Source organism: Apaloderma vittatum, unplaced genomic scaffold (genome assembly GCF_000703405.1).
Source record: "Apaloderma vittatum isolate BGI_N311 unplaced genomic scaffold, ASM70340v1 scaffold34591, whole genome shotgun sequence".
Taxonomy (NCBI): domain Eukaryota; kingdom Metazoa; phylum Chordata; class Aves; order Trogoniformes; family Trogonidae; genus Apaloderma; species Apaloderma vittatum.
In genome coordinates, this window is record NW_009699071.1 from 1 (window position 1) to 26686 (window position 26686).

The 26686-nt window shown below is 41.8% G+C and overlaps 1 protein-coding gene across 1 annotated transcript; it reads left to right on the plus strand.

Annotated features, from left to right (window-relative positions):
* The first annotated feature begins 1670 nt into the window (after nucleotides 1–1670).
* On the plus strand, nucleotides 1671–26292 carry GOSR1 (golgi SNAP receptor complex member 1). The gene is made up of 7 exons (XM_009878240.1): nucleotides 1671–1752; nucleotides 1969–2076; nucleotides 3205–3296; nucleotides 3660–3734; nucleotides 18584–18613; nucleotides 24448–24530; nucleotides 25810–26292. Exons 1-7 carry the CDS (start codon nucleotides 1708–1710, stop codon nucleotides 25932–25934), a joined length of 558 nt encoding a protein of 185 aa, XP_009876542.1. The 5' UTR covers nucleotides 1671–1707; the 3' UTR covers nucleotides 25935–26292.
* Nucleotides 26293–26686: the final 394 nt, after the last annotated feature.

Consider the following 26686-nt stretch of genomic DNA (forward strand, 5'->3'; position numbering starts at 1 on the left):
AGGTATAGGTACTAGCCCGTTTCTTTACGTTTTAAACATCGATTGTGGTGCTTGGTTCGGTTTGTATGGGTTGCTGAATGCTGGTCCCACCTGTGGCCTTTATTGCTGGCTTCTCTGGAGGTTTGTTTCAGCGCTTCTTGGTGCTGGGGTCAGTCTCGACGCCGCGTTGAGCCATGCTGGTGTGTGGGTCAGCAAGGGGCGAGGTGTCCTGAGAGTGTGTCTGTCATTAGGGGAAGCTGAGTTTAAATTTCAGTTTGTAACGGGGTTTAGCGTACGACCCGAAGAGAGGGCTTTTTAATGCATGCTAGTTTGGCTTGTTTTCCAGTTTTGCTTATATTAAACTAGGAGGAGTTTTTCAGGGATTCAGTATTAGAGAAATGTGGCCTTACATCTCGGTGGGCTGGCGTGCTGTTTGTAATCCCTGTTTTAATGATGAGGAACTGGAGCACTGAGCAGCTGTGGCTGGTCTGAGGTTCCACAGGGCACCAGCCCTCTCTGCGGCAGGAATAGCTGTTTCTTTCTGGCTTTCTCCTAAGATAATAATAGCGAGAACTCTATGTGTAACCAGATAAATACATACATGTGTGTGTGTATATGTAGTTTATGTTTGCTTTAGGCAGATTCATGTTTGACTGAAGTGTTAATGCGATAAAACTTTTCAAGTTTCCTGTAGCCTATGGGCCAGAGTTGAGGCCTTCCCTGCAGTTTCACAGCACGAATTAGCAACTTCTGTGTCCCTGGGCACAACCTTTAAAAAAACCACCGTTCTTTGTTTAACAGCTGTAGGTCCCAGCACTGTGTGTCAGTTCTGTGACTACTGTGTGTGTGTATTTCTGTGTATTTATTTAATTTGATTGTTTAATCCATTCTGAGCCTTTTGATGAATTTCTGATTCTGGAACCCTGAGAGAGCCTCGAGAACAATCGCGTTACTCTTGAGTCAGAGCCCAGGTGTCTCTTGTTTCTAGCTCTGTGCTGTTACTTGCTGTGTAGTCTAATTGGTTTAATTGTTTTTGCTGTCCTTTGCAAAACTTACTTCTCATACTCTAGTTATGTAGCTTACCAAAGACAAAAATAGTCTGTGAAAGGTATTAGCTGTCATACTTCTGCGGATTGGCATTCTAAGTGTTGTGCTTCTATCCTGCCGCTTAGGTATGACCTCTCATTGTGGTTTTAATTTATCTTAAAAAGCATAGAGAAGGCATACTGTGTGAAACTGTCGTTGCGATAAATCCTGGGGTTTGTATTGCTCTGCAGAACACTGATTTCTTAATAGGTCAGTGGGTTGCCCTAGTACTCTGTCATTAAGATGTAATTATGTAGCTGGTTTAACATGGTAATAGCACAGGGCTCCCTCCTGCCAATAAATAAATAAATCAAGCGTAAAAGTTGAGGACAGAAGGGTATTGGTGCTAGAAACGTGCTAGTAGTAGACAAGTATTTGTTGTTGGACATATCTTCGAGGGGGAGGTTCTGTTTTCCCCAGGTGACACTGTGTTAAAGGCACGTACTATAAGAAAATGTGGCGTTTCTGAGCTTAATTTATGTCTTGAGGAAACCTGGGCAGTGGAGCTTGCCGACGCCTGACGCTAGTGTTTCCTTCTTTTTTGCATTCACAAAAAGATGATGAACTTTTCTGTAATTTCTCCTCCTCTTTTTCCTTAGCTCCGACACAACTCCCCTCTTAAATGGATCAAGCCAGGACAGAATGTTTGAGACCATGGCTGTGGAGATTGAACAACTTCTTGGAAAGGTAAATCAAGTTACTGTGGTTTTACTTTAATAGCTAAGAAATTCGGCGGTGCAGGTTTCTGTCGTGGGGAAGTACTAGTGTGGCTGTTGGACCAGTGTTTCTGAAGGTGTGCGTATGTCGCTAGAGTTGGCTCCTTCGACTTACGCCTTGTAGCTTTCTTACAAGAATAAGCCATTTCATGGGTTTAGGGGTTTGTTTGTTTTTTTCTTCCTCCAGCTCACTGGAATAAACGACAAGATGGCAGAGTACACGAATAGCGCAGGAGTCCCGTCCCTGAACGCTGCCCTGATGCACACGTTACAGCGGCACAGAGACATCCTGCAGGTGACAAACTCGCCTCCTTCTTGCTTGCATTTTGTTGCTTTGTTTGGAGCAGCTGTTACCAGAAGGTGCCGCCGATCCCATCTTGCTTTCCTTCTCTCCAGGCGCTCCAGTCAGTGAACTCTGACTTAAAAAAAATAATGGGGTTTTAGTGTCATGTTGGGGATTCGTACCTAGCTGAGAAAGAGCAGTCAAGCTTTCCATCTTATGTAGGTGGTTTTCATACAGCAGAACGGGACGGAATATAGAGCACTGAATTATCTTGTCTGTGTGCTCAGTCATATAGCAGTGCCAGGCGAAACGTCATATTTAAGACAGGAGAGTGTAACTGTAAAACCATCTAAACTGCTCAAAGGAATTGAAGCAAATGTGATGGCTAAAGCTACTAATTAATGTTAAAAATCAGTGCTTTAACCTGGTGATGTTTTTGTGGCATAATAATGTTAAAAATGCAAGTTTTTATTATTTATTAGCTGGTCATATACAGTTTGATTTCTGGTTTTTTACCTGCACAATACACAATATAAAAAACATGCTGGTTTTTAAAAGCCACAGTATTTAGATGAAAAATTCTGCTAAATGTTACGGTGGCTTTGATGGACATGAGTTGCCAGTTAAATTTTCAAGAAGTTTTCAAAAGGTTTTTAAGAATTATTAGCTGCCTGGAATGTTTTCAAATGTAAAATTGCAACTCAAACATTAAAAAAAAAATATTTTCAGTGTTCAGAAAAGCCTTTTTTTTTCATCTGGGTAACTTAACAAAATACACCCAAGAACACCTTCACCACACCAAGTGAGTAGGTTTTACTCGGCCTTCTGATTCGACCAGTAATGGAAGATTCCAACCCGAAATGATAATTTATCAGGAAGTTGAAGGTAGATGAAATTGGGACAAGGAATCACAGTACATTTCCCTGTGTGACTTTAGCTGTAGGTGTCAAATGTTAGCAAATGCTGCAAGAGTAGCGAGTTTTGAAAATATTTCGCATTAACATTCAAGCGTGTTTGATGGTACTTTAGTAAGTGGGCCTTGCACTTTTTATTAGAGCAGTTAATGTTTTAAAAGATGAGTATGTTGTTTCGTTAAATTGACCTTGTGATCCTCATTTTGGAGTAATTGTTCCATTACAGGATTATACACACGAATTCCACAAAACCAAAGCGAACTTCTTGGCAATACGAGAAAGGGAGAATCTGTTGGGATCAGTACGAAAAGATATCGAGTAAGTCGTGTTGGGTGTTGTAGCAAGGGCATGGGAGGGAGAAGGAGACAACCCTCCTGTAGGAGAATACTTGGCAGAGCTGATTTGTCTGTGTTTGGAGCAAAGCAAAAAAACGTGCTTGAATTGACAGCTTTTATTAAGATAAGAATTTTTTGATTTGGGTTTTTTGAACTGAAAAGGAATTAATGTTTTTAAAGTAAAACTAGTAAGCTATGCTAAATCACGTTAAAAATAGCTGAACTTTTCTGTTTGGTCACTTCAGAGTAACAGAGCGTGATAGGTGTATGAGTCAGGTCATATTGTCCAGTGAAAAGTGCCGGGAGAAAACGATATTCAACTCTTCCTGGTTTTTTTACATTTTAGATCATATAAAAGTGGGTCTGGCGTGAATAACAGAAGAACAGAACTATTCCTGAAGGAACACGAACACCTTCGAAAGTAGGTGTTACTCGTTTTTTTACTTCTCTTGGAGATATCTGACTTCTCTGGGAGACAAAACCTTCCTCGTTTTGAGCGTGGGTGAAAGCTTTGTCCTTTGGTAGCTACTGCCCGCGGTTACTGTCTTGTCCCTGTATTCTGTGACGGTGCTGCTACTCGAGCAGCTGGATAAACGTTTGTTGCTTGAGCTGACTCTGAAATGTGTGTAGTAGGTAGTAGTCATGGTGGTTTCCAGGGTTTTTTATCTTGAGGATCTTGCCAGCACAAAGTCGCGTTTATATATTGTCTTCAGTGGGCAAGTCACTTGTGACTCACACGTCATGCTTGGCCTCCTCTCAAGAAAGTAGATGCCTTTACAGTAACTTAACCAGGAGAAGGGCTAAAAAACAGAACGGAAAATCCCAATGATTTAGCTGGTTTTCCCTTTCTTTTTCTTTATTTATTTATTAGAGTCGGTCAGAGAAGAGGGTTTTTTTTCCTTTTGTCTCTACTGGATCTGTACAAAAGCTGATAGACTAATTCCAAAATGATGTTAGCGCTTTGACTGCAGTCAATTGGCAAATATTTCTTGGCCAAGATAAGAAGCAAAGTAGAAAGTGCTTTCTTTTCACTCTTGTTGCAGAGAGGGCGTTAGATTATGATTAGCTCCTTTGATTGTTCACTGTTCTGCAAAAGCAGCACACTCTGAAAGAAACTCGGAAAGAAGCTGGAAGGCTGCTTCTGGTCTTCCCACCGCTGTGTTCTTGGCTGCAGCTGTGCTAAACTTGAGCCTTACATAAGAGGGCGGGCTTTCATTTAAAATAAACAAATAAATAAATTACCGGTGGCTTTCTCAAATGCTCTTTCTTAACAACTTCTACCCAGAGCTGCACAAAAAGCTTTTACAGGAAATTCAAACTGAATTTTTCGATTGTGGCTTGCCACTACTTTAACCGCAGTTTTCTTTAGGATCTTTAAAACTTAGAAATTAATTGATTTCAGTCTTGAGTTACGACTTTTGTTAAGGTGAATTTATTGTTAAATGTGTATGATCAGGAAAAGTAAAGTTTCCAGGAAAAAAGCCCAATCTTAATATTTCGAGTGCATGAAGAATAGAAATACAGTTTCAGAAATAGTTAAACCATCTTCTAGGTGATTATTTGGCAATACCAAGAATTTAAAAAAAATAAAACCGCACAATATTGAGAAAAAGATCACAAGAAATAAGTGTGACTTGGGGATCTTTAGGAGAGAGACAAGGCCAAAACTAACGGTAGCATCCTACTGCAAGGTGGAGATAAGTGTAACGTGTGCGAAGAAATCTGGTGTAGAAGCAGAAGACAACCGTGGCGAGAAATCAAAGCTTGCAAGATGTTCAAAACTTTTGAATTACATCTCTGTCAACTCAGAAATAGATACTGGCAGAGGAAATTATGAAAGAGTTTCAACATATTTGTCTTCAGAGAAAGCAGTTAATGAGCTATTAATGCCAGAAAGCTGTAAAAGCTAGGAAGACGTCCCAAGAAATCACCAGGAGCTGGCAGATTGCGCCAAACATGTGCTTAGAATCAGCTGACAAGCTTTGTGTGAGCCTTGATGCTGACTATTTGCGGTAAATCGTGGTGTTAGACTAATTGATAGAACCACACCATGAGTATATGTACGTTGTCACAAAGACACAGCAGTAAAAATCCGAATGTGTTTTTAGTGAAGTTGTGAAACCTGTAAAAAGAGCTTGACAGTTACAATGGGAATGTAGACTTTGCAAGCGTGTTATGATGTGCTGCAAAGTAATGACATAATCGTAGAATCGGAATCGTCAGGGCTGGAAGGGACCTTAAAGATCATCTCGTTCCAACCCCCCGCCATGGGCAGGGACACGACCCGCTAGATCAGGCTGCCCAGAGCCCCATCCAGCCTGGCCTGAAAAACTCCCAGGGACGGGGCTTCCACCCCCTCTCTGGGCCACCTGTGCCAGGGTCTCCCCACCCTCATGGGGAAGAACTTCTTCCTGATGTCTGATCTGAACCCACCCATCTTTAGCTTCAATCCATTCCCTCTAGTCCTGTCACTGCCCAACATCCTAAAAAGGCCCTCCCCATCTTTCTTGTAGCCCCCTTGAGATCCTGGAAGGCCACAATAATACCACAGGAATGATATGTATCAAATATTGGAGCGTTTACTTGGTATTAAGTACTTTGACCTATTACATATTTATTCCATGCCTTGATAATGGAGAATGTGTGAGCTGTTACCCCGGTGCAGAGCACTAGACTTGTCTGTCAGCCTTTTTCTTTCTGTGCTACTATGCGAGACACAGGGTGAGCGGAAACTTGAGTTTACTCTTGGCGTCGTTATCTGTGAACGCTCTTTAAAAAGTGTGCTGGCAGCCCTCGGCGGGATTGTCTGTGGTGGTGTCTCACTTGGGAGTATGAGGAGGAGAGCCAGAAAGCTCTTCTCCGGGAGGCACTTGGGAGAGAAAGTGCTTTTTGTCTGAACCTGCCTTCTTTTTATTTTCCCGTCACATTTTGAATGTCATTTCTTCTAGAAGAATGAAGGAGAATCAATCTGAATTTTACCTCACAGCTCTGAACATGTCAGATGCTTAAAGAAATAGCAAATCTATTGTGGTCATGTTTGTCGTTGGGTTTTGTATGCTTGTTTTCTCAGGTCTTTACTGTTCAGTAAAGGCGTTTGTCTCATCTTTTCTGTCTGTATACTTTTGGAGCAGGAAGGCAAACAAGTCATCCTTTTTCTTTTAATACTGTTCTCCATCTAAAGAAAACAATTTTGATGAATAGATCTAGCTTGGCGTTTTAAAAACTGCTCTGAAAAGTGCTGCCTCAGAAGAAAGAGTCCTGTCAACTTAGTGTCTGCCCTGAGAAGTTCTGCAGTTATCGATGAGTTACAGCCTAAGTCAGCAAAGAAGGGACTAATGTGTTTGATTAAATTTGCAATATTGCGTGTGAGTGAAAATTTCCCTTGCATTGTCCCTGGATGATACCGTATCGGGGGATACTGATGAATTTGTGTGAAAATTGATGAAGGCTTTCAGGTTTTAGGTAGAAACCACAAATATTATTATCTATGATGAATTCCTTGTGAAACTAGATGAAAACTAGATCCTTTGGAGGCCACTAGCATTTGCTGGAGTAGATTTGTTCTGTCATTGTAAGGCCACTGCCGGACTTTTGCTTTATTACTCAGCTGCAGCGCTCAAAAATGAGGCTTTTCCGCAAGAAGTGGCTGATGGTGAAGCAGGAGCCTGGGTTGTTGCAGATACCATTAACTGTTGGTGGATGGCTGCATGTTTCTGGTGAGCGTTGCTATGCAGGCAGTAAAAAAAAAAAAGAAAATAATCAGCTTAGATGGAGTATCAGGTGGATGAACCTGCTCCAAGGGTTCAGGCGAGCTAAGGACGTGAAGCGCCTGCGGATGTGAAAAGGTTCAGCGATGGAAACGGAGAGGGGAGGGCTGCCAGAGCAGGTGGGTGAGAAACTCTGGCGGAGGAAGGGAGGAGAGTAAACAGATCGGAGAGGGATGTGTTCTGCGTGTGAAAGAGAGAAGTGAGCAAAAGAACCGACGGGAATCTGCGGCAGTTGCGTAATGGCGCTATTAATAACACATACCTGATTCGGGGAGGTGATCAGGAGAAATTCATGTTTGTACAGTACTTCACGTATGTGAAGTACTCCTGAGTACTAGATACCGTTATTACTATTATTGTGGAATTTCATTTTTCAGCAGAGCTATTTCAGATTTCCTGTTGTTTGGGCAGAAGTGACCGCATTGAGTAGGGAATAATCACCGGGAAACTGCTTTCAAACTTTGTGACATAGTCCAGCCTTAACAGAGGGAGTGACTTTTTGATTGTTTTTTTCCACGAAATATTGATGTTGCTTACAGATTTTTCACTTGAGCACAGAGAAATCAGCTTAACGAGATGCAGGGACATCTTACAGGGGTTTTCATTACAGATGTGTTGATCCAGTTTTCTACCTTAATTTAATTTCCTGTTCTTTTGTTATCTCTGTTCTCTGCTCTGCACAGCCTGGTTTCCATTCATTGTGCTGTTGCTGCTCGGGTTCCCGCAGATTTGGGGGACCTTCAGCCTGAGATTAAAACCAGAGGGTGGCTGTGGTCTCCCATCCCATCCCCTTCCTCACCTCCAGTCGCGTGGAGGGGACACACAGATACCTGGGCAATAACTGCTGATGCATGGTTTGCTGCTGAATCTCCTTCATCTTCTCTGGGAAAGCAAGAGACTGTAGGAAAAACAGCTAATTCACCAATTCCTGTTTCCTTCCCGAGGTGGCTGGGGAAGCAGCAGGGAAGGAGGAGGGTGATGAGCCTCTTCCCTGGGTGCCTGCTCTGCGGCCTCAGAACTGCTGAGTTCCACTTCAGTCAGGCCAAATGAGGGTTTTGGTGGTTTTTTTTTCTCTTTTTAAATTGCAAAACTTGCCTCTAAATTAAACTTATTTTGAATTCATGTCAAAGCAGAATGTGGTGTTCTTGTCACTCCGCGCTCTTAATTTTTATAGGTTTTAACTGAAGCAGCGCTTGGTAATGAATAATTTTCTGTGCTTTGTGGCAGTAACGAAAAAAGCAAAACAGATCTGCTCTGAAAGGACGATACACGCTCTCTGTGGCCGTGTTTTGGACTTGTTTGCCAAGAAGCACCGAATACGGTGTCGCTTGGCTGCAGACTTGCTGTGCAGTAGTGAAGGAAGGCTGCAGAGCTTTGTCTACTGGGCTGGAAGGTAGAGAGCAGGGAGAAATTGAAGAATCTGGGTTAAAATGCTTCTCTGCTGGCCATTAATTACGAGAGCTCTGACAATAAGGTGTCACTGTTTTTCCCAAACACTCTTGACTTGGTTTTTTGTTTTGTTTCTGGAATAAGGAAGTTTGAGAAAGTGTCGTGTTAGACGTGCATGCCAGTTCCTGAGCTGGCCAGCCGGGGTGACTGTGGTAACTGCCTTGCGGACCGATTTGCCATTGAATATCCGTAACACGGAGTTCGGGGCAGGGCTGTGCACGCTGAGCAGCAGCACCAAGAAGAGGCCTTTCAAGGAAGGGATTTGAACGCAGCAGGATTTCTGGTATCGCAAAAGCTTACTTAAAGATGCACAACAACTTGTACTGTAATCCTGTTTGAAAATAGGATTCTCTTTTCTCTTCCTGCTCTGTCTCCTGTTGCTGCAGAGGTTTCTCGATTGCAGTTATGCTTCAGTGATTCCCTCCTCTAGCCTTATCTCTGCATGGGATTGAATGGGTTTTATCTCTTGGGCTGCTGGCAGAACCTCTGCCTTTTGAAGATTCATGGCAAAATGACACAAGGCCACTTTATAAGTGGCTGGATCGGCTTGCCCTCTCCCAGTCCTGGATGGAAGATGAGACTGGGACAAGCTGCATGCCTAACTGCGGCACCACACGGAACCGTTTTCTTATTTTAATTAGTAAATACTGCTCAGTGAGGGAGACGGTTCATGTCTTCTGGAAAAAAAAAGCACCTTCACTGCTCATTATGTGACTGTAATTATATGACTGCATGAGCAAGTTACTGAAATAGTTTAATGAGAAGTTGGGGAGGTTCAAAGCTTGCAGGCAATGAAGGAAGATGCTCTCCTGGGTATTGTTATTATTTATAAATAACTTAATAAAAGAATGTGAAAATCAGCCAAGCGCTTCAGGATTGAAAAGAGGTTTTCCCTCTAAAAATAGCTTTAGCTTCATTAGAGTAAAATCAACTAGTGCTTTTCATCTTCCTGTGCTGTATTTAGGACTTAAAAAACCAAACCTACCCCAAAACACTAAATCAGAGATTATATTTGTCTCAGAAGGTTGATTTGCATGCTTTTCTTACAGTTGGGTTGCTTAAAAAATACTGTAATCGATTATTTCCCTGACACTGATGACTCTTGTGATATTTTTAAACCTTAATATCTCTAAAATGAGTGATATTTGAAGAAAGGAATGAGGAGGGGGATGACACCGAACAAACAAACAAAAAAACCTCAGCAAACCTACTACACACATGCACAAAACTGACTTTGGGGACTTCCTTTATAACTTCCAGTACAAAACCGAATCACCCAGGTGACGAAGGGTGCAGTCACGCACAGTTGGCTAAAGAACCTCAAACGCGTTGTTTGCTTTTCATCTGTATAAAATGTGAAGGTTTATGTGTGAACTTCCATGGACTCCCAGTTTGATGAAGAGGAGACCGAGGGGGGATCTCATCATGCTCTACAATTACTTGAAAGGACATTGTAGAGAGGTTGGTGCTGGTCTCTTCTCACAGGGAATTAGGGACAGAACCAGGGGGAATGGTTGCAAGTTGCAACAAAGCAAGTTTAGGCTGGACATTAGGAAGAAATTCTTCACGGAACGAGTGGTCAGACCCTGGAACAGGCTGCCTGGGGAGGGGGTTGAGTCGCCATCCCTGGATGTGTTCAAGTGTCGTTCAGATGTGGTGTTGGGTGAGATGGTTTAGGGGTGACCTTGTAGTGTAGGGTCAGTGGTTGGACTTGATCCCAAGGGTCTTTTCCAACCTGAATTGTTCTCTGGTTCTATGATTCTATGAAAGAGGCTCCAAGGTTGTTACGAACATGTGCAGAAATGGAAGAGTGAATCCTCAGAGCGCAGTGGGAAAGATTACCTGAAAAAGGGTGGGTGGGACTGAAACTCGGCTCTCGTTCTTGGTTCTGGGCTTTGCCTTGGAAACAAAACTGTGCCCTTGATTTGGGGAGAGGGAGGGATATAAAACTACACTTCAAACTTCAGAGCTTTGTTTGCTTCTGAAGTTTCTTGCTGGTTTCAGAAATAAACAAGTCAGTAATGCATGTTTTATTTGTTTTTAGCTTTCCTTTCAACACAGTTTCTTAACTAGGACAGCTTCCCCTCGCCCCTCCCCAAGGTCTGTATTGAAATTAGGGCTTTGACAAGTACTGAAATCCTTCTTACATGGGTTGGTTCTGAAAAGTACGTGCATCTTTTGAACGCAGGTAATAATTGGGGAGTTTTGTAGAATTTCTGTCGTGGAATCTGATAATCGCTCAGTGTTCTAATACGCCGTGGCATTTTTTTTGTGCCAATATCGCTGTGCACTTCATTATTCTTTAAGTGCTTGCTCATTATTTGCTATTGGAACCTCCAGTAAAAACATGCTGTTGAATTTCATGTGACGTGAATGGATATGTTAAACAGTGATTATTTCCATTTTCCTCAAATACAGAGTGTACCTCTGGAAAGTTACCACATCATATACCATTGTATAAACAGAATTCTTGTGTTTATTTCATTGGAAGCTCTGTAGTAATGCATCAGAATGAGGTTTTTCTCGTTCTTGCTCTCTGGTAGGCGCTGCAGATATCTTCGTGTGGTGCTTTACCAGTGGCTTGGTAAAAAGCATCGACTGCCATCTGCTGAGGATACACACTTTCTCTCAAATCCATGATAGTAGGCAGAACTGGATCCAAATCCCCACTGAAGCATGCCTGGTTTAGCCTGATAATATGATTTTGCTTAGAACTTTTCGAGGACCTTAGATTTGTTGTCAGGTGAAAGATGCGGAGTACTTTCCTCTCTCTTCAGAGACTTGTTTATATTGTGTGTAGTCTCACTTTTGAAAGAGCGTGTCTTGTTCGGGCCTACATAAAAAGACAAACCTATTAGCGCAGTGAAATTGGGTCGGAAGAAAAATGTCGAGATCGTCACCCATTAATGAGATGCATCCAGAATTTAGATTGAAAATAGTTAAAATGTAGTGTGCACTTTAAATTTGGAACCGCAGGTGTTCATTATATGGTATAGTTAATTATGCAGTTTTAAGAATCGTTTTCTGAATAAGGAGGCAGGTAGATAGTTACAACGTTAGGTACTTTGGCCAAGTCCTGGATGAAAGCCTTATGGCTTTCTACATCTACCAACTAAACCCTCAAAACCACAGTGGGGGAAAATGCAGTTAGGTGGCTGAATGCATTTCTACCAATGTGTATTCTAAGGTTTTGTACCTAATTAAAACTGAGTTGTCATCCCAGGGATAGCACTCATTTCGTTTCTGTGTTAGCTTCTCTGGAAATTAAGAAGATATTAATTACAAAGTTGTTGATAGGATGGGACTCTTCTGAAAGACGTTCCCCCTTGTGTTCTCTTTTCTTGGTTACGTAGGAATGTGCGAGTAGTAGAACAATTTTTTTAGCTTTGCCTGGCTTTAGTCAAAAACGACTGAGCTGAAAAAGTGGCACCGTCTTTCTTGTTACAATACAGATTACAAACGGCTTGTCTTTCTTATAAGTTGGTCATTTTTCTTGTCTGTGTGTGCCCAACAAATCAGTAATGATAGGTTGTCTTGGTAGAGCTCCATTTTTGCCAGATCAATGTTGGATATCAAAGGCTGTGTTCCTTGGGTTTGAGGATTTTCCCCTTTAGTTAAAGGTATAATCCAAATTACATGATTTAAACCAGCGGAAATGGTGGAAACAGCACTCCCACTGAACGCTAGTTCCGCATGCGGCACGTAGAATTTGAGGAAATGCCGATAGAGTCCATTAGTAAGTTACTGGAATTGTTCTGACAGTTGTGGTTACTGATAATGACTTACAGTAAGGCCAGCCCTTCTCAGTTCGTTTCACTTTGTTCCTGTGGGTAATATGGAGCAATTATACGGGAGGGTCAGTCTCTCCAGGAACTTTCACAACCATGAAGAGAGAGCCTCTAGAAACCTCATTATGTGGCCGGTGGTGCCATCCTGGCATTGGGGTTGTGCTTGCTAATCGGCAACCAGCTGCTGCACTTCATTTAGACAGTCGGAGCTGGTTTCATTTTAGGTTTTTAACTGCCTTCTTTGGGTAAACTGTATACTGCAGACGAGCGAGAAGGCTCTTAGTTCCTTATAGATTGGCTTTAAAGGAAGAAGCATTGCTGCTGCGCATCCTCCTGGGACTCTCGAACATCAGGCACTCTCCCCAGTAGTCTTCTGATGTGCCAAAGAGCTTTCTTGGCTAACTCGTCTTTTCGCAGAAACGTTGCTTTCGCTCAGTTGATAATTCCTAGGCACGTCCATGGAAGATGCAGGCTGTACCCTATGGAAATCCAGGAGAAAGAACCTGTTGGTGTTCTCAGTTCCCATGAAGGTGGATCTGTGTGTTCAGGGATCTCCCTGCCAAAGCCAGAGCATCCCTCATCCCTTGGTATTTGCTTGCATCCTTTAAATGGTTCTTTAAACTGAGTTAGCACAGCTAAGCTTTTCATTGGTTACGGTGCATCTGTAGACGTAATTACAGATGTTAGACAGCTGCCAAGAAAGTACTTGTGCTAGCTTGTTGTTAAGTCCAAATTGTTCGAAGTGATAAGCTGTCAAGGTATTTACTTCGGGATTTGGCTGGGAGCGTGATTCTTAGTGAATTTTGTGTTGTAGATTTGCAGGTTGGAGGGAGTAGCTTTCACCAGCTTATTTTCCTGGAAATCCTTTGGCAGATTCTTCCCTACAGTGAAGAGCCTGCCTTCTGTACGTCTTTTTTTCTCATCTACAAGGTAAACATGAACCATCTGGAAAGAAATTCAACACCAAATACTCTTGGTTAACTCCTGCCTAGAGCAATGGATTATGTTCCAGTGCCTTTCATTCTCGATGTAACGAATTGATTAAAAGCAATGCGATGTTGGGCTATCGTGGTGGTTTTTTTTTCTTTTCCAGTTTTGCAACTATTGCTCATTCTTATGGAGAGTGATTACTGGGTGTCGGACTCGCCAGCACAATGCTCTGCAGAACTAAGCTTGCTTAATGCTCAGGTTTTTGCTGGTTTCTGTGTTTGATTGTTGATCGTTTCATTTTGCCAAAGACATCATGTCTTCCCAGCATTCAGATTTATGCTTTAATTAGCATATAAAGGGAAGCCACAAAAGATAGCTGCTAGCAGCGGTGTTTGAACCTTGCTCTGTTTTCAGAAGGGTTTCTGAGGCAAACTGTTCATCCCTGCAAATGCCCGTTTTGCCTTGTGTCTTTGTTTTTTGGCCAGCTAGCTCTTCTCACGCTGGAAATGTAAGATGTAAGTCAAATATATTCCTTTTCCTCCCTGTGCTCTTGCATGCTGCGCACTCATAGCAGGTGCTGGTTCGATAAAAACACAGCAGTGAGTTTTCTGGTGCCTGTGCAGTCCTCTGTTACAAATTTTCTTGGGTGTCCTGTACCCTAGATGTGTTTGGCCATGCTCTTGTGTTGGACCTCAGTGAATGAGTGGGCTTCTACACTGATTTTTGTCTTCATTAGCAACTGTAGGAGATGGTCCAAACTGGCTAAGCAGCTCTGGTGGAATTCTAAATTCTGGTGGAATGCTAAATTCAATCAAGCTTGAAAAATCCGGAATATCTTGTTATCATGGTGGGGGAAGGGGGCAAGTGCTCTGGTTTCCGTTCTTCTCGTTAAGTTTTTAAAGAGCTTAATGGTCTTCCAGATTTTTCAGATTATAAAGGTACATTGGCGGCAAGCAGAAAAAATGGATTGGAGATGGTTTTTTTGTGTGTATGCAATGTTTCTCTCGTGAGTTAGGAATGATTATTCTGATGGAGATAACTGACTGTATAAGCCTGATTTGCTTTGTCATAACCTGTATGTTTGTCTTGGACTATCAAGTATATTTTGCAGTATTTGCATTCCTGGAAGCTCCAGATTGCCTGATGATCCAGGACTGTGAAAATACAAAAGATTAATTGCAGGCAGTTTGAGAGAGCTGAGCCTAGTGATTGATTTTGCAGTTAGAGAAAGAACATAGTAAAATTATTATTTCTGTAATTATTCTTTATGAAGGTAAAATAATTATTGAGCGTTGTATTAGTTTCTTCTAAAGGGTTTTTCCCTAATCCTTTAAAATAATACTTTGTGATAATATTGCCATTAATTTCATCTGAAGGTTTAGAGTGCCTTGTGAAATGAGTTGTGTGCAGATGAATTTTACTGCTGTATCTCATTTCTCTGACAAGTGCATGTGTTGGGTCTCCAGCTAGTACGTCCGAGCAAAATCTATCGGTACAGGAGAAGCCCCGTCCTAACCTAAGTAATCATCTACGTTACTAAACGTTAACTACTGACACAGAGATTTGCTTTAAAAAAACAAAGAGCATAAAATGCTTGACGTGATGGCCAGGTTCCTCTTCTGTCCTAGAGGCATGTTTCACTTAATTTTTCCTTTGGATTAATTTCCCTGCCCGCATATTTACATGACAAACTGCACAATCTTTCCTGAAGACAGCAGTTGCGCGCAGGCCTGATTATTTCATATGCTGCCGTTGGGTTGGTCTCATTTATTACGGTAGGCGATTGCCTCAGCATCTTCCCGTGTTTCTTTTGGGCAGTATTGTTAAATGGCTTTGTCAGAGTGCCATCTGTCTCGACAGGTGAAAAGGCACAGCGATTGAAACAGATGGCAACTCAGCTCAATATTGCCTAGAACCGTCGTTTGCTTGCTTGGATGTTTGTAAGGTAATGTCCACTGGATTTGGTCTCTTCACTTGGAAAGCAGAAGAGCAAGAGATTTTATTTTTAAGAGCCTCTTTTTGTAGTGTTTTGAGTGTGTAAATTGAGCAAAATTACCTCTTTCAGTGTTTTTTTTTTTTAATTCTGCCAAACAGCTGAAATAAGTTCTCACAACTACGAATAACGCTTGTATAAACCAGGTTATTAATAGCCAGAGATCTGCAGAAATCCCTTGGGTCTCTGGGCCCTGTTATATTTGTGTTCATGATCTTCCTTAAATCTGACTGTTACTTTCTATATGGTTATGACCTGTACAGTGAGGAAACAGCAGCTTCCTTCGGTTTGGGTGGCACCGTAAGTGGATGCTAAAATCTGTATTTGCCAAGAACTTTGACAGACTCCGAGAGGAGCTGTCGGAGTGCCTGCTCCTGCCTTTAGAAAAGCCTCCAACATCGCTGCAATTTTTCCCATAAAATGCTCCTGCTCCCACCTTTTACCAAAATTTTAGTGAATGCCGTTGCCATTTTCTGCTGGAGTTTGTTCATTTTGGAAATCCTCTCAGGGCTGTCCAAAGGTGGGAAGAACATATCGGAAATTGTATTCAGCAAATCTTCATGCTTCCCAGCTCTTCATTTAAGACTTAAACTAAGTCTGCTGTTGCTCATCAGTCATTCTGAAGACAGTTCATGGGCAACCCATCCTTTTAAATAGTAGGGGTGACCTCCACGTAAGTTGAGAAACATCGATCTTATGATTTAGGTGCCTGTTAAATGCCTTGAGTTGGCATTTGCATCTAATTTCCACATTTGTTGCTATCAAGAACTGTTTATTACTGAGTTAATAAACTTTTACCTGTCGTTTGACAGGTAGCTACATTTCCAGCGTTTATTTTTATGTAAATATGTGTGTATTTTTATGTATGTGTAGGCATACACATATAAAAAATGATGCAGTGTAATATAAATGAATCTGAAGCTGTGAATACTTTTTGTGTATATATCTCTGATTAACTAATAAAATTGCCTAACTGCAGCTCTCTCCAGTATAAAAAATAGTGTCTGCTGCAAACAGCAAGCCTAATTTTCCTACTTTTAGAACCTGGGAGCACATCCTAGTTCGCTTAAGGTCTCTGAATGTTTTCAACTTCCCTGTCATCTTCAGTTCATCAGCATGAAAATACTGTAATTTCATCAGTGAAATGGACAAAGAGCTGATAACGCTGGTGATTTTTCCAGGGTAAGAGTTTTTTAATAGGACTGTTTTGTTCCACAGAATTCTTGTAAGCCTGACTTACTTCCAGCTAGGTTTCTGATATCCTTTTACTGTTTATTTATTTTTTAAAAAAACCATACCTTTTACAAAGTGATGCGTTCTCATGCACTATTCTTGCTTTTCAGACTGTCACCTGATGGTTTTGCACTTTTATTCTTATTATGCACTGCCCGTACGACACACTTGCCTGTTAGAGACTGTCTGTGAATGAAAGGCCCGTTCTCAGTTGAATTTTGTTTGAGAATTGCAGAAATCTTTAATGCATCACTTTTCTGTTCCGCTTGCCTCGGGGACATTATCAGATGCTGTGAGACTTGAGACTGCTTACATCATTCTGTGTACATAGCTGTGGTGTTTTTACTTCTCTGGGCCGGTGGTGATGGATACCACGCAGCGAACGAAGATGGGTTGATTTGATTAAACTGATGCACTTGCAAGTGATGCGGATCTTTGGAGCGTGGCTTTGTTTTGGGAGCAGAAAGAAGTGTTCCAGTTCCTGTGTTTTGAGCGCTTACTTGCCCCAGTTGAGTCCCTCTCAACTTAAAATCGGACAAAATATTTTTAGTGCTCCGTGTGCTGTCTCCATATTTCAAACCATGGACTAGACTGAAATAGAAACCTTCGTGTTTTCACTCCTCTTCACAGACAAATAAGGACGTGCTGTTAGCATCTCCCTCCCGAGCAGTTTACACACACACACATAGGCAGGCACACGCGTGCGCACACGCGTCTTCGTTGCGTTCTCTCGCCGCATTTCCAGCTGGAGGTGTGGGGGGATCTCCAGAATTTCTGTGGGTAGAAGCAAAGTTCCAAATCGAGCAGCTCCGGCTGAGTCGGAGGCAGATCTGGGCTGCGCCGGAGGCTGTTGATACCTTCCCTTTCTGAGGTGGCAAAACACTTGGAACAAGGAGAACGGAAGACGAAGACGGTCGTGCCCTTTCAGTATCTTTTAATCCTTTTAGTTTGGCAGCAATAAATTCTGCCTTAGTACTGGAAGCAATAGCCAGTACAGCATAAAACTTTCTGTTGAATTGATTGCCTTCTGAAACTGCAAACTCAGATTATTATTATTTTAGTTATTCTACAAGAGCGTGCATAGCTGTGTGGGGTAACCGGAGCAAACTGCAGGGATGCATCCTTGTTTCTGCTGTCTGGGAAGCGGGGCTGCGCTCACCTGGTCTATGTCAGTGTTACATCTGAGATACCGGTTGCCGCAGCAAGATCTGTTTTTCTAGGATGTCATAACTGGCTGTAAAACAGTGATTAAAAACCTTTCTGTAAGAAGTTGAGTACCAAAAAAGAGGAATTGCTCAAGCCTTCTGAGGGTCTCATTTGTCATCTTAATCTTGTTTTTAAACAAGAAATGTTCTCTTGGTGGTGCTGTATTTTTGGCTGTCCTTTTGCCAGTGATGCTACATAAAAACTCAGAGAGTGTGTGGCAGCCAGGGGGAAGTGACACGTGTTATCGAGGTCTTTCTCTTACAGACGGTGCATATTCTGTTTCCCATGACCATCGCTTAATTCTCATCCAGCTGGTCTTAGAAAGAACTTGGCTCGTTAACCACCATAAACCAGCGTTTAGTAAACTAACTCTGAAGCAGTGTTTTTGAGATGCTATTACCTGGAACCATGTCTCAGCTTTTATTGTTAATTATGTTTTTTCGAAGGGGTGGGCAAGAATGACCAGGGTGAAAAAGCAATAAAATTAGGTACTTCCTTCTCTAATACTCCTTTCTAAACTGTCCTGGGTACCAGGTACACATTAACTTAAACTACAAATTAAAGTGTGAATTAAGACTCAGTTAACATTAATTAGCTGTTGAATCATGGGGCACATTCCCTCTTCTCAGTCTTCTCAGTGCTTTGTGTGTTCTCTTGAGCATCTGCTCTTGCACACAGTTGGTGAATGCCGCTCCAGAGGACCCTACGTGCATCTTCTCCAAAGACTCTCGTTGTATTTACCAAATTATGTAGTAGCAAAAAGTGACAACATCCTGAAATAAGACATTCTAAGGGTAAATTTGTTAAGGTTTGTATTATGGCAATCATTGATTTGATCATCTAAAATAATACTTGGTGCTTGTTACTTTTTTTAACTTCAATTTTTTTTTCTTTTGGCTTTCAGCTCAGATCGACTGATAGAAGAAACAATAAGGTAGGAACAGACTTAGTAATTTTCATTATTTTCCGTGCAATCAGCGTTTACATTGAATTGTGTCTAAAGATAGTAATTTTATTTATACAATGACTGTATTGTTTATAACTCATAGTCAGTATTATAATAAAGTGCCGGTGTTTGGGGTTGTGGTTTTTTTTTTTCTATTCAATGTTGAAATAATGGTGTTGCTTAAATATTTTATTCATACTCTTGTACAACATGGTTTTCTATAATCCTTCAATGTATTCAGCACCCTACTGTGCTGCTGATATAGGAGAGGGCTTTTACCACAAGGGCTGGAGAGGTTATTGCTGTTGTATAGTTATTTAGCTTTGGGGGTTTTGATGTGGTTTGAATACTGGAGGGATACCTTCTCTAACTGATGAACCGTAGCATCATAAATTGCTTTTAGCATCTGTGCCCTTCCCAATCATCCACTGAACTCTGGAATTCTGCAAACCAGTAATTCAGAATGTCTAACTTAATGGGTTTAAATTTTAGGTTATTGCTTCATTTAAAAAAAAAAGGAAGAAAGCAAGCACGATATGCTTTCAGATGATGCATGTACTGGCATAAGTGATCAAGAGGAATAATTAGAAGTGTAGCAAGGCTCTAGTCCATTAAGGGCTGGCTAGCTTAAGTACACACAGTGGGCTCAGTATAATTAACACGGTGGAAGAATGTGTTAAACCACATTAATGTGCAGTGATGAACCAGAAGCAGTCTGAAAATCTGGGTATAATCTCACCACAGCCTCGTAAAGGTATTTGCCAAACTTAGCTCAGTTATTGTGAATATTTGTTTTACTTAGGGTTCTCCTTCTTTCCTGATTAGAAATCCTCTCCTTTTTTACCAAGCTCGTAGCGCTATTTTTCCATTTCATAAAAACGCTCAGTGTTCGTTGAATCTCTTATTTGCCACCACTCCAGTGACTAGAACATTAAAACAGCACATGGTGATTTATTAAGCTTAATGTCCTGCAAAATGACTCGTGCTTTATCGTTTGTGCTCCTCACCCAGCCTCTTGGTTATCTGTCATCGGAGACGCTGAGGGGGGGTGTGTGAGAAGTGAACCTCCGTGTCGGTTCAGCTGTGCAAGGGGACGTAGCTGTGGCGAGCTGGAGCTGCTCAGAACAGCAGCAGCTGCCCAAGTACTCGCCCAGGCTCCTCCATCGGGTTTGAGCCTACTCCGTGGTGTCAGCAGGAGGTGTCCTGGCTGGTCGCAAACGGCTTCGAGTTTCGTTTGCGTGAGCTGCAGCTCTGACTGCAGAGCGACTGTCTCAGCGGTGGCCGCTGCTCGCGAGATGATCCCTCCTGCCTGGCTCGGGCCAGAGCTCCTTGGTGCTGGTCACTGAAAACGTTCCTTCTGGATTTTTTCAAGAGGCTGGGTTTCAGCACTCCTCGTTGTACCATTTATTACCTGTAGTAAAATGAACTACTTGTAGTTTTTGCCCAAAATGTTCTGCGTTTCTTTTTGTAGAACAAGTGCTTGTTCAGTAACTATATTGAGCAGCAAATGCGATTTAATTTATATCATCTTAATTCAATTCCAACTGTGTGGAAACCAGGGTGAGATTTTTGGTTTACTCCGTTTTTTTCTTGTCATCCCCAGGTCCTGCAAGTATTTAGGAATGGTGTTAGTTGGTGGTACACCTTGCTGCATTTTAAGTGATTTTTACCAGACAGAAATTTACCCAACTTCTGATTATCAGTAAAACCAAGTAAAAGAGGGACTCGTGCAGGGCAAGCTGTCTGAATGCGGATTCCCTGAGTCAAGTGAGACTTGGCGTATCCTGGCTGCTAGTACTGCTCTGTCTGCAAGGTTTACATCTGCTGTAGCTCCTTACGCATCATTTGGGTGTAATTCAGGAAGCCAAGAAACACTTCTGAGTTTCTTAGGGGTTGTTACTGAGCTGGAAAGGCTTTTTCTGTGTGCAGAGAGGCCTTGGTTGAGAAGCTGCGTGCGGGTGACCCCGCTGCCAGGGACCCGGCCGTTGACACAGGCTGCGAAACCCTCGCTCGAACTTCTTGTGGAGAAAGAACCGAAGCGCAGAGCCTGACCCTTCGTGTGTGAGGTTCCCCCATGGGAGCCAGCACACGTGCGAGAGAGCATCCGGGCACCTGAGCCGAAACGATGCGGTGACGGGAGCGATGAGTCGTTCCAGCTGTTTTGTTAGTGCTAAACTTGTAATCAATTTTTAAACGAATTACATGACATGGGTTCTTACTGCAGCATATTTCTTCCCAGAAACGAGTGGGATGTGATACTTTGTACTGCAGTTCTTTTGGAACAGTGTTCGCTTCTCTTGGCCAGGTTTAAATATAAGCATAGATTTTGCTTAATATGTTTGTTCTCGGGTTTTCATTTTCAAACATTATCACTTTTCCAAAATAGCAAACGATTTATTTCTTGTTTTCCAACAACTTAGGGTTTTAGATTGGCTCAGTTTGCATTTTTTTGTGGTTTTGCATGTACAGTGTGGCAAGTTATTAGGATTTTATTGTAGTACTGGTTTTGAGGCGTGATTCAGGCTGATTTGTCAGTGTTTGTATATTAACAGATGGGACTGCTCCACTTATATCTAAAGCCAGACCAAAAGCACAGATTTAATTTTAAAAAAAACCCTTTCCTTACAGAGTTGGAGTGTTTCTTTAGGTAATAATCAGGATTTAATAGAAGGGGGAAATTCACTTGCGTGAAATCTTGACTTTATAGGATGGAAAGGCCTGAGTTAGACTTTGAGTCTCGGCTCTTTTCGGAAGAACCCCACTATTGAGGGTCTAGGCAAAACCACTTGTGTTTCTGGGAGCATGTTCCTTTCGTTTTTATCTGAGGGTTCATCAAAAGACATAGTATTTTAAAGGAATTTGAAAGGTGATGTGTGTACCTATGTGTATACACACCCATGTGTATGTAGAAAGGTCTGTGTACGTGTGTACACAAGAAGAGTGATGGAATCGGAATCTTTACCAATGTAGAGCTTGCATTTCTGCAGAGGCAGAGTCCGTTCCCTTAATCATAGACGTTGTCATGAATGTAAATGAGCAACTATGATTCACGGAGTACAAAATGAAGCAGAAGTTCCAGTAATAGGGGAATTGTTGGATTTTTAAAACCACGTCTTGCTCCTTTGGAGCTTTGTTTTAGTTCTTCATCACTGTCGGTTTGACTGAGCTGTCTCTACGGATGAAGCAGGGAGTTGACTTTGTGGTGCGTTTCACTTGACAAAAGGCTGCTATGTGGGGTGAAAATTCCTGACAGCTTAAACATTTGTCTAGGTCAAGCAGCATTAAAAGCGTGTCTCTGCCTGTAGACTAGTTTGACTGTGATAATGGCTGGAAGTGTTTATTACTCTGTGCTCTTCCATGCCAGTGAAAACTGCAAATAGGTACAAATACCCATTGTTTCGCTTTGGAAGAGGAACATGGTTGCTTGCGTACCCACAGCGCTACTGCATGTTCAAGGATGAGCTTGAAACGGGAGTAAAACGTTGAGGGAACTTGGCTGCAGGCACAGGAATTTGTGATACTCCTGATTTGTGAAAGGCACGGGTGGGCTCTTCGTGGCTGTGACTGGGGGCTTGCCTAGAAGAGATTTCTCCAGTGCTGTACTTCAGCAGTGCTTTAATAGCAGACACAGAGAGCAGAACACCATCTGGTTTTAGAAACTTGGTTTACACCCAGCTCTAGTAGTTCAAGCCAGTGCTGCACCGAGAATAGCCCATGCCAGATTCCAAATGAAACGTTAAATCGGGGTCATCTTGATTCCGGTAGGAAGCGCTTAATCTTTTATCGTAAATGTTGTGTAGAAGCTTCAAAATGTAAAAAGGAAAAAAAGGTGTTCTTGATCTGCGGAGATCACGGCGTCAAGTAACTAAATGGGGCCAATATTGTGAATGGGAAGAATATGATTAATTTTTTTTAAATTGCATTTGTCAGTGAAGAGATGGCAGCAGTAAGTCAATGAGCATATGTTAGGGACGGGAAGGAAACCAAAACTGTCTGACGAAGGATATGAGGAAGCTGCAGTGCTTAAGATTGTACGAGACCAATCAGTGGACTAGTCCCCAGGAGCTGTGTGTTTTCTGGCAGTGCTTAAACTTAAGAGTCTCATTTACAGATATAAAGGCTTAGTTAAACCAGCTGGTGTTTTGAATAATCGAATTAGACATGAAGAACAGTGCTTTCTACCTGAATTTTGGCTTGTTAATGGTAGCTAGAATCCAGTTCAACTCTTGTTAGTGGGCATCGCAATTACATTTCGTTACTAGACCATAGCATATTAAACGTGCTAATCACTACTTTTTTTTTTCTTCTGAAAAACCTAGCCTTTTGAGGTTTTTTTTTTTCAAAACCCAAGATAAAAGAAATTACAATTACAGTCTTGTAATCTGTAAACTTAAACAGTTACATGCTGCTTTTTTATATATGAAATGGACAATTTCACTCCTCGGATGTTGAAGCAGGAACCTTGTGTTCCGTGATCATCTGTAACAGTTATTTCCAAAGGCATTTTGGAGGTGTCTCAGGAGCACTTTATGTCCTGGCACTCAGCTTATATTTTCACTTCTGTAAATTAATGGATGCCTTAATGAGTCATTGGATGCATCTTGTGAAAACATGTGGCTTAATTCAGGAGTGCTTTGAGAAATGCTGTATTAAGACTTCATCTGGACACGGATCGAGGCAGTGTGGGGGTGTAAGGTAAGAAGCAGGAGGTTACTGAGCGAGCTTTCCTGTGTACAGCTAGGAAATAATTTTTTTTTCCTTGGTTCCTAGTAATCCCAAATTTCCTGAGTGCTCTTCTCAATAGCAAATAAAATAATTTTGCAAGCTTGTTGCTTCTTACTTCAGAGAGCTAAAATACCTGTATGCTGAGTTGTATATAATCTGTGCAATGCCCAGTCTTCTCACGTCGGATACAATTTGATGTGTTTACTGTTCTCCTTTTGTAGCCCCTTTTAAAGCCCTTGCTGATAACTGGTTTTTCTATACTGATACACAGCTGCTTATTCTCTGTCCAGAATTTCTGTTCCCTTAGACGCTTTTCTTTGTATACTCATGCATTGCTGGGGTAGGCAAGGACACAATTCTTTTTCTTCTCTAATCTAGTTTTCACTTTCTTTTTCCTGCCATTTTTGTCCTGAAAAGACTCTCCCACGTAATCCGATAAATCAGTGGCATTTATGGGTTAGATGAGTTAGTGTATCCACAGGAACAAGCACGGACAATGTGCGAGTGGCAGAGCTACACAGTGCTAAGAGGAGGAGCTTTGTAGACTTTCTTGTGTTGTTTTTTGCAGAAACAAGGAGCATTGGTTAACGGATTCTGGCACCCGCTTTGTAAATATCACAGAGGCGACTGCAGACGCTGTTGCTTCCAGTTAATCACGAGTTTCATTTTCACATTGTGCTGATTGGGCACTTCGAAAGTATAAAAGACAAAAAGTGCTAAATAGCCGGCTGTAAATAAAAAAATGCTTGAAGGTTTTTCATAGTTCTGCCCTGCAATTTTCATTCTATTTTTATTCTTTTAAATCTAACACTCCCAAACTTAATATTAAAATGTTGAATCTGTTCTTACCGAGCTGCCAATTGAAAATTTCAGGATTTTGCCTGTTTTGAGAAATTGCAGTGTTTTCATTGTTAGTAGCTTACATAAAAAGAGAAATCATTTAAGTGTAAAGGATCGGGATTAGCAGAAAAAATGTGGTTTCATTCATCTTGCTTCACCTCATTCATTGTTCTCTAAAGAAGCATTGCTTTCCTCTTGTTTTAGCTGTAGATTATTCTTAGCACCAGCAACCTGATCCACTCTTTTTCTTTCTCCAGCATCGCTATGGCAACTAAAGAAAATATGACTTCGCAGAGAGGGATGTTGAAGTCAATACAAAGCAAGATGAATACCTTGGCTAGTATCCTTTCCCAAAAATTAGTGCTGCCAGCGCATAGAATGAGGTATAGTACAATTTTTTCACTGTGTCATGGGGAATCAAAATGCTTTGTGATGTCAGGGGCTGTATAACCTGCAGTGATATTGTCATTGGTGACAAACAGACCATTTTTTTTACCAGTCTCACTTGATAATCTGACTGAAGCATCTTAATGATGAATGTCGTAAGTTGAGTTAACTCACATGTGAATACTGTGTCTATGTCACTGAAGCTTAATTTTCAGGTAAAGATCTGCAGCAGCATTTTATAGCCTTCCCTGCTGTATGTTATAATCGAATAATTTCGTTTTACTTCTTGGTTTTTGCTTTCAGAGCTGAAGCTTCACATCCATTGTTGCTAGTTGGGGTTCACAGCTATTAATGACCTGACCAGCCTCTTAACTGGCATGGGCTTGTCGATGTTAAGATTTTGGCTCGTTGGTTTCTCTTCATATTCTGTGCTTATGGCTAAACAGCGTGCCGGGTTGTCAAGTCATGCATGTTTGTCGTTTTCCCATTTACTTCTTCCTTTCTGTCATAAGGGCCCAAAGACCAACATTAGCATCATTGGATTAGACAGATTACATCCTGAAGAGTTGTAACTTGGGAACCCATAAACTTCATTACAGTTCTTAGCAGCTGGCAAGAACAAAAAAAAATTCAATAAGCTTTGGCCTTAAAAGATTCTTGATCCCAAAGACATGAAGCTCTGAAGTTTATTACCTTGTTGGCAGTTGTATTTTGTACATTAAAAGATAGATTTACATCGGTATGATTTTACAGGAGGAGGAGTCCTTCCTTACGTGCTGTGCTTGAACAGTGCGTAGTCATGCAACCTGCATGATTTTTCTCAGGCAAATGCCTTTGGTTGTTCCCTTCACCAGGAACAGAATTCCATTAAGTCAATTCCACAGATGTTTTATATAACTGCCCCACTTTTTTTTCTTTCATTCTCATTTAAACACAATTATTAAAAATAACTAAGCCTCGCATGTTGGAGATTAAAGCATATCAAATGCTGGTAATTTAGGTGATGAATCCTGTGCAAATGTGAACTCTTGGGTTCCATTCTGTCTGGTTTTAGTGAAGGGTGGTTGTAATCCTACTAACTGGTCGTCAGGGGTTTTTTTACTGCATCTCCTTTCTCCAGCCTGGGAGCAGTTCTGCGTTTCTTGCGCTGTTGGGATTTCCACGTGTGGACTTTGGGGCTCGTTAGTGTAGATTCTGTTTGTTGATATGGCCTTGACTCAGACTCCTTAAAGATCGGTTTCCAGCAGTGAACAGCCTGATTCAAAGGATCAACCTTCGGAAACGACGAGATTCCCTCATCTTGGGTGGCGTTATTGGCGTCTGTACCATCTTACTGCTGCTGTACGCTTTCCATTGATGGATGTTCCCCCCCAGGACTCTGCTAAACTCATCACCACCATCCCTCCCCGCCCGGCCAAGGCAAAAGTGAGTGGGGGAAGCGACAGACTTCAAAGAGCCTGCTCGGCACGGCCAGGAGCACCGGCACGATGCCTAGAGCTTTGCGATGGTAGACTGCGACACTGGGTTTGGGTTTTGAAGCTGCAGTGTTTCTCCTTCTCTGCTGTACATCTTCTTCCTTTGGTTAAATTCTTGGGGAATTTGTTTTGTCTTTTAGTTCCCTTTCTCACTGCAAGGTAAGTAAATGTGGGAAGCTTACCAGAAGCCCCGTGGAACGGTTTCTGTGCTGAGCGGCGCTGGGGAGCTCAGTTGTTGGCTGGAAAGTGAAAAAAGCTGGTGACGCTTGCCTGAGGTGGAAACTCTGCAGGAAGGCAGTTTCCTCTGTAGGCCAAGCACAGTCCTGAACACTTTTGCCCTCTGAGAAGAATATTGCAGCTTTAAGCCGTCAGGTTGCTTTACTACTATATACATGTTCTGTAGTTCTTTTTAACTCTGGTTGAGATACTAGTTATTTCTGCATAATTCGTGCTGTGGAAACTCTGCTTCACACAAATTCCTCCAAGTACAAAAAAAAAAAAAAAAAGATTAAAAGGATTGTTCAGTTCACTGTTTGCACAGAGTATGAATAAACTCCCCTCTGAGGAAAATTTGTAAGGTTTCTTGTGGCTTTAAAGGGACTAATAAGTCCCCCTTTGAAAAAAAAGGGAGCAC

Bases quoted from the DNA above. Each gene is read 5' to 3' on its own strand.
- GOSR1 (XM_009878240.1), top strand. From the start codon at position 1,708: ATGTTTGAGACCATGGCTGTGGAGATTGAACAACTTCTTGGAAAG. The intron at 2,077-3,204 runs GTGACAAACTCG...GTTCCATTACAG, and splicing joins GGCACAGAGACATCCTGCAG to GATTATACACACGAATTCCA. The intron at 24,531-25,809 runs GTATCCTTTCCC...GACTCCTTAAAG, and splicing joins CAAGATGAATACCTTGGCTA to ATCGGTTTCCAGCAGTGAAC.